Genomic DNA, 8,147 nt, shown 5'->3' with positions numbered 1-8,147 from the left:
TCTCCATGAGATCACCGGTCGTAATAATTTATGCTAATATTATTCCCGCCCCGTTTCTCACCCCTTCTCCTTAAATTTCCCTCCTACCTAAGCGGGGACACGGGGGGGCGGGGGAAAGAGAAGAGAAGAAACCTTTCTCTCTCTTTCTTTTTAACCCCCCTCCCCAATCTTTCTCTGGGATAAAGGCCCTTTATCGCATTGCATAGGAACGCGGGCCCGGCTGGATCAGGCCAGCTGCCCATCAGGCCAGCAAGTCCCCTGTTCCCTCAGAGACGCTGGGCACTTCCGACGTGAGGCAACTCGAATCCTTACAGGAGCGTTTAATAACTTTCGAAAATCCTTTATGGACCCCCCTCCCCGCGTCAAACCGCCGCCAACTGACAACCCAAAGGCAGGCGCGTTTCAAATCTTTAATCTCTGAGGTAAACTGAAGCCAATCGCCCCCCCCCCTTTCTTCTTCCCAACGCTTCCCTGTCCCTCGGCTGATCCTCCCTCCTTCTAGCCTCGGCCCTCTATATATACGTTCCTTTATGCGGCCTCCTCCTCCAGCCACCCCGCCCCGCCATCTCCCCTCCCACCAAGCGGCAGCCTTTCCCTCCCCCTCTTTCTCCACCTCCTCAGGACCCGCCGCCCCTCGGACGCGGCATGCAAGCTAGGGCGCCATTGGCCGAGCCGCGTCGCTCCTACCGTGCGGGAGGCGAGGATTGGGTGAGGGCGGGAGGAGGAGGACGACGAGGCCCGCCTTGCCCGTAGCGAGAGCGAGTTGTATGTGTGTGTGTATAATGTGTGGTGAGTGAGGAGAGAAGGGAATAAGGGAGGGGGAGCAGAGAGAGGAGGAAGGCGCGCGCGCGCGCCGGGGTTGAGGGTGGGGGGGAGTTTGCCTTGCCTTGCTTGCCTGCCTGCCTTTTTCCCCCCTCCCTCCTTCTCTCTCTCTCTCTCTCTCCCTGGCAGTGTCAATGGCTCCTCCTGCCACGGAGCGGCGACGGGCTTAAGCCGAAGCCGGGCCAGGGGGAGCTGTGGGCGACTCCCTCGAGAGAGAGAGAGACGGGGGGGCACGAAAGCGGCGATATTTGAGGCTGGGGGAAGGGGGAGGGAGGGGAAAGCGCGCGCTCGTGAGGGGAACGAGGAGGAGGAAGGAGGAGAAGGGGGGGTCACCAGCGGCACGAGCATCTCCCCCCCCCCCGCAACCTCGTTAACCGCCGCCGGCGGAGGAGCGACCTGAGCGGCGACTGAGGAGAAGCAAGGAGGAGGCTCCTTCTTTTCCACCGAGAGAGAGCGAGCTCTCAGTCGGGCCGGTTCCCCTCAGCCGGCGGGGGGGGCTCCCTCGTCCCTTCCTTTCCTCTCCCCCCTCCTACCCCCCTCTCCTCCCCCCCTACCCACCCCGAGTACCGGAGCCCGGAGGAGCGACCCCCTCTCCTCCCCCCGCCCGAGCCGGCAAATGAACTCGGTCCGAGCCGCCAACAGGAGACCCAGGCGAGTGTCCAGGCCGCGCCCGGTGCAGCAGCCGCCGCCGCCGCCTCCGCCGCCGCCTCCTCCCGCTCAGCCGCCTCAGCAGCAGCAGCAGCCACTGCAACTGCCGCCGCCGCCGCCGCCACCGCCGGAGAGGAACAACAACGCCGCCGCCGCTGCTGCCGCAGCCGCCGCCGTCGCCGCTGGGGAAAGGGGTAAGAGGCCGGGGGTGGGTACGGTGGGGGGGGGGCAGCGGGTGTGTGTGGGGAGGGGAACCGGGTGGGGGGGGTCCCCCCTCATATAACTGCGAGGCAACGCTGTTTCCCCCACCCTTCCCTCTCCTTTCAAGGCGTACAGGCCGCGCTTTGTTTGGCTCGGGCCCTATTGGGGGTTTGTGGGTGGGCTGGGTGCCTTTTAAAAAAATAAGCTCGTTGTGGGTTCCTCTCAGGTAGGGAAGGGGGGGGGTCCGAGAGCATAGCGCCCCCTTTCGGTTCCCCTCTGAGGGAGGGGGGGGAGAGAAGTGAGGCCCAGGATCTCTCTCTCTCTCTTTTTTGGCCACAGGGTGGGGAGACCACTTCCCTTCCACCCCCCCCACCCCCGTGTCCGGGACACGGCGTGTATCCCAGTAACTTGTGTTGACACCTTTCCTTTTATTCTCTCCGTCCCCTCCCAACTCTTCCTCTCAGCCCCCACCCCCTGCTTGCCTCCCTCCCTCTTTCCCCCTCTTTTCTCTCCCTCTTTTTGTAATGGTGTCTCATGGAGACAAGAACTGCTCTTTCTCCCCCCCTCCTCTTCCTCTCCCTCCCTCCCTCGCCCTGCCCCAGTGTTTTTGCTGCGCAGTTTGCATTCAGTGTGGCTTTGGTTACCCCGGGCCCGGAGGAAAAAAGAGAGAGAGCGAGATCGGGAGGGTTTGTGTGTGTGCGGAGGGGGTGTTGTTCGGTGGGGTAGCACAGCACCGAGGAGAGGAATCGCAGACCGTTTTCTGTCCGGGTAGATCATCGGCCATTTATTTATCTGCCTCCTGTCTCCTCCACCCGCCCCCCTCCGCCTGTTTCAGCCCGTCTTTCTCTCCCCTCCACCACCGCCACCCAGTTCACCCACCGCCCTAAATAAAAACCCACAAATATTTGCTCCTGGTGTCAGGCTGCTGCGGCTGGCAGCCGAGGAGCCTTCTCCTTTTCTCGCGCGTGCGAAGGTTTCGCTTCCCTGCCTGTGCGTGCTGGTCCTGGGCCTAGTGTAAAAATGTTGTCAGATTGGAGGTAGTCAGGGAAGCACCATTGTCTGAAAGAACTGGGAATGTAATCGTGGTAGGGAATCCTCCTCTTCTTCTTCTTATTCCTCCCCCCTCCCCCCCTGTTTTCTTTCCTTCCTTTTTCCGTAATGGAGGCTTTAAACGTTCATCGTGCAAATAAATAAAAACAGGGTCTTGGGGGTTTCTATTACTGGGCGGCCCGCGGCGGGGAGGGTGATCGCTCGCTCAGCTGCATAACTGTTGCCATATTAATTGGCTGGGGTTCTCTCCCTGTGTTGGTGTGCTGTCGTCGCAGGGTTATTTTCTAAAGGAGAAGAACAGGGGTGGGATCGAAGGAGACATTTTGCATTTATTATCTGGTGGGTTGGATTTTTTTATTTTTATGCGCCGGTGTCGCACCTATCGCATGATAAAAGGAGAATGACCTGTGGTACGGTGGTTAAGACGTTTAACAAAAACACCCATAGCCGTTGTTGTCTTTTGTTTGAGAGTGTGGGGATAATACGTTAGAGGGGGAAATGTTGTAGTCTTAAGAACTGCATTGTAACTCAAGAGTTTTTGTTTTTTAAAAAAGATAAAACGGGCTTCCATTAACTCATTAAACAAAGGGACAGTAACCTGCTGAAACGCTTTTAATTCTTTCTTTCCTCTATGGCTTTCCTCCCCCCACCCAATTGGTCAACACAAGAATGTTGCCCAAACCACATAGCTGTGTATTTTCAGAGGATGTGATGTCCTATGCCCAATTATGGCTTTTGTGTAAACCATTAAAAATCTTTCTCACATCACTTACATAATTACTGATCATGCTTTTTTTAAAAAGGAGTTCACTTCCTCCTTTTGTATGTACTGTATTGTACATTTTTGCCCTCTTGTGTTACATGTGCATGGAGGTTTTTTAATTACGAGCTTATGTGTTGACAATTTCTACATAGTTGAGCAAGGTTTTGTGACAGATGAGGAAAATGTAAAGGGAAGATTGCTGTTGAATACTTCTATTAATTACTGAACTGGAAGTTTTTATTTTAACAATTTATTTTATTTATTTAAAAATATTTCTAGGCAACTTTGGGGGCAATGTCCATCAGAAGTGGCTTATAAATGTAAAACATGAAAAGAAAATAACATAAATGTTCTCAGTGTTAACCACCAGACCAGGCTTAATTATTCTGCTAGTACTAATTTCTTACCTCTGGATATCATTCATTTTAATACAAAATTTTACGATTGAGATGTTTGTGCATAATATAAATATTCACTTGACAACTAAGAAGACATATAGTTAATCTCAGCAGGAGATGTTCTGCAGCCAAATAAATGATAAGCCCTTTCGTGTTTACATACTAAATATAAGAATTATTAGGGTGGCTGACAGATTTTTGGGCCTGAAAATTTCTTCCAGTTCTTTACTCATGTGAAACACCAAGGAAAGTATATTTATGAAGGTGTGCTTGAGTTTTTTTACTCGAGACTTTTAAAGGTCAGTGGTAATATCTTTTCTCAATGTGATCTTAATAAATTGACCATTTTAAAAATATATATTCATCTGTTCTTCCTTAATTTTGGATCTCTTCTGGGTGTTCTAAGATTCAAGTATCTTTTAAATTGGGATAATAAGCCTGATTATTCAGAAGTAAATGACACTAAGAGAAGAGTATTAATTCTAAGTGTTTAAGACTGAAGACCCAAAGTCATTGGCCTTCCATGGTCACAAAGGCAGGTCAATCAAGCAAACAAGACTTTAAGGTACCAAGGGTATATCTGCTCTTTGCAATATGTATCTATTTTGTATTTAGAAGAAACCTTATAAAACAATTGAGAAAATAAGTCCCTTCATATGTAAGATACTAGGAATTACTTTAGAAAGATAAACAGAAGTACAGTAGAGACCTATTAGATGAGGCAATGAGTATAATAGCACTCTAGGTTTAAAAATGTGAATTCTAGGGATAAGTCATATGATAACAAATTTAGACTTGTTTAATATCTGTATACTTTTTGCATGCTTGATTTGAATGTTCAAATTGTAATGTGTATTTCTTCAACAAGAGCACTACTTCCAAGCATCTCTGTGATGAGATGTGCTTATACATGCACTGTTCATTGTAGAAATGCCAGTGGTTTGTGCACATGGTGAACAAATTCGTGTAAGCATGCAATCAGAGCAGACAAGAAAAGTCTACAAGTATTGGGAAAAATGCAGTTGTGTGAATCAATCCTCAGTACTGTACAAAACAGGAAGTGAATCGTGCAGTACTGAATTTATATCTATCTGTGCTATTCACTTCAGCTGAGTTATTTTCAAATTAGTTTTATGATATTTCTAAAAAGGTTCTGGCTTTCCAGTTGGAGTGCTACAATGTTTTACTACAAGATGAACTTCTTTTTTTGAGGGAGAGCAAAATTTAGGAGCCAATTTGGAAGAGAAACTCGCTGCTTAGTGCAATAAACCAGGTGTTAGTCACCAGACCCAGTTATTTAGGCATCAGTATTGTCTGTATATTTGTATCCTGACTATGGTGCTTTCTAGTGCTATCATAGAAATATGGCTCTTAGACTTAATGCTAAATGTTTTATCTCTTGGGAATATGTTCAAGTTAATATACAGTGATACCTCGGGTTACATACTCTGCTAACCCAGAAATAGTACTTCAGGTTAAGAACTTTGCTTCAGGATGAGAACAGAAATTGTGCAGGCGCGCGCAGCGGCAGCAGGAGGCCCCATTAGCTAAAGTGGTGCTTCAGGTTAAGAACAGTTTCAGGTTAAGTACGGACCTCCGGAACGAATTACCTGAGGTACCACTGTACATAGTTTTGTCTCCTGTAGTATATTGTAGAATTCCATTTTAGGGATTTATAGTAAAAGCATTACCATGACAATAATTTAAATTTGCAAATGATACCTGCTGAACCCCAGTCTATGTATTCTACCTAATTCAGACCTAGTTGTGACTTCAGCAGTTTTTATATATAACTTGCTACAAAAGAATGCAATAACATTGCATGCAATGCAGTGGGGATAGATGGATGCATATTCTGTTGTGGACTTTTGTGTTCATAGTACCTGATCCAGCAAGCAATATACATTCAGGATCTTGCTTCCACAAGATCCATTCAGCTGAATTAGGGTGATATTGGGAATAGAATATGGATTGATTTTTAAATTAGTCCTTTTAACATTGATTTAAAAACAGTTGTGTGATCTGACTTCTCTGGTTAATTTCTTAAAATTGGTTCTTATGTAATTATACCATCAAGCATGTTATTTACAATGAGTATAGACTTCAAAAATTGCTTTTGGACGACTAAGCAAATGATCTAGTAAAAAACACAAACTATTTGTATGAATAGTATGTCTCAATATAACAGTAACTTGCTAATTGTCTTTAGTTTTGTAAGGATATGTGGGTTAGTCTGGCCTGATGCACCTTGTTCACTGTTGCTTCTACTATATAGTTGAGTTCATGTGGACTAGTTTGTAAATAGTGCAGATATGTGGTGGACTTTCCTGAAGGTCAGAAATATTCATCCTTACCTTTCATATGTGTTACATTTACCACACATCGGATGTAAATCCAGAGTTAATTAATGAGAAGGCATGTGCTGAATACTGGCATCAACAATGTATTTGAAGTTGAAGTCTACTTAAGACTGTGTGCCAGATTGCTAGATACACCTTCTCCACTATGCATGGTTAATGCTGCTTGTTTATGGCAGGGTAGTTTACTAATCATATTAGTTAGTGCTGTCTCCTTTATAATAGAATCATAGAACGGTAGAGTTGGAAGGGACCGCGAGGGTCATCTTGTCCAACCCCCTGCAATGCAGGAATCTTTTGCCCAGCGTGGGACTTGAACCCACAACCTTGAGACTGAGTTTCATGCTGTACCAACCAAGCTATCCCAACAGCAATAATCTGTTTAGGTGAAGACATGCTTCCACATACTGTAAAAAAGGTGACCATCTTGTGCTATACATGTGGACTTGATCCAGTGGCTAGAACCAGGTGTGTGTTGAGTCCTGCTATTATGATCCAGCTACAGGAGACCACACACAGCACTCGTTTGTATGCAAGTGTGCAAGAATCCAGATTCCCAGTAGCCACTGGCATGTAAAGCTTGTGTCTTCTGTTCCAGTCACTGCAGGGGAGGTTAAGGCAAATTCTGTTTGGTTTCCAAACTTTACCAGAAAACCTCACAATCTCCTGCAAACAGTGTTTCCAAGAACTAAGCATAGAAATCTGCTTCTGTATCTGTATTGCCCATGCTAAATTGGATAATCTCTCTTCATCCCACCAGATTTATTGACTACATGTTTCATTTTTTAAAAGGTGAAAAACACAATACTGGCACTTTTAAAATTATTATAGGCAGCAGGCCTTGTGCAGAACTAATCAACATGTGACTTAAAACTAAGGTGTATTTCATTCAACTTCCTAATGAATATACAGTAGTGTGTGTGTATAGGCTACTAACATGCATATATGTGTTACTTGTAAGATGTATGAATTAGTTCTTGGGGAAGCAAGATGTTAGGTATGTCATTCTATTGCTCATAATATAATACTGATTTTCATGTTTCTTTGGGAACATTTTTAAATTAAGAAAGCTTCATTAATGAAAGTTTGTATTCAAAGTATTGTAAATTCCTACACCCTTCCTACTTCATCTGCTCAATCCTGCCAAAGAGTTGAGCCTATGGAGACACTCCAGAATGATGTATGAGAGAACTGGCAGATATAGGAGGTCCACATTTGCACATAGGGAAATGTCTTCCACACATTCAAGAAACTCCGTGGACTTAGTTCTAATTAAAGCATTTGTCAAGGGTCTAGATCCCATATCTATCCTGATAATTTTATATACCTGATCCTGAGTTGGAAATTTATGAGGCTGCTTTGCTGCTCACTGCTTGTCTTTTTGTGTGCCTATACAATGTGTGGCATGTGCTGGTTTGTAGATATTTTTGTCTCCTAGCACTGACCATTTTGTGTGATAGATTGACACTGTGCTGTGTGACATCATGGCATCTCATAAACTGGGATGACCTCTGTAAAGTAGCTGTGGTCATATCTGCTTAGTTTTAGCTACAGAAAAGCTGGAAAGTGGTGAAGTTTGCTGCCTGTGTCCTTGATGGTGAGAGACTACTTGCTTATTTTCGAAACAAATATTGACATTTTCTGTTTGATTTTATGAGGTATGTCTTTAATATATAACCCGGTGATACTGCTTGTACTCACATATCATTCTCAAAGATATGTAGGCAATCTGCATTTATGTATTAAAAAATATTTTTTTTCACTACACATTTAATTTTAAATATACGGTAGTTATGTTTTAAAGAGCACTTCCAGCATGCCAGGTGGAACAATGAATAAATACAGTGACATAGAGCAAAAATGTGAACTGAGAGGATAAACTTTAATTCAGAACAGTTACAGGTTGGG

At 45.5% G+C, this 8,147-nt stretch overlaps 1 protein-coding gene across 5 annotated transcripts in view; it reads left to right on the top strand.

Moving 5' to 3' along the window:
- Positions 1-603: 603 nt before the first annotated feature.
- The window catches only part of FBXO11 (F-box protein 11), a 69,482-nt gene continuing 61,938 nt past the window's right edge, over positions 604-8,147 (top strand). Inside the window, exon 1 of one of the 5 annotated variants that reach the window (XM_083494277.1) lies at positions 604-1,664. In XM_083494277.1, the coding sequence (XP_083350403.1) occupies positions 1,439-1,664 (226 nt within the window). In that variant the 5' untranslated portion in view covers positions 604-1,438. Of the gene's footprint in view, positions 1,665-2,279; positions 2,440-7,790; positions 7,898-8,147 lie in introns of those variants that run through there. The other 4 variants (XM_083494278.1, XM_083494281.1, XM_083494280.1 and 1 more) reach the window with 4 other exon arrangements.

Source organism: Podarcis liolepis (assembly GCF_965112155.1).
Source record: "Podarcis liolepis genome assembly, chromosome: 3".
In the NCBI taxonomy this organism is placed as follows: Eukaryota; Metazoa; Chordata; class Lepidosauria; order Squamata; family Lacertidae; genus Podarcis; species Podarcis liolepis.
The sequence above is the reverse complement of the archived record's forward strand: the minus strand, read 5'-3'. Positions and strand labels throughout refer to the sequence as shown.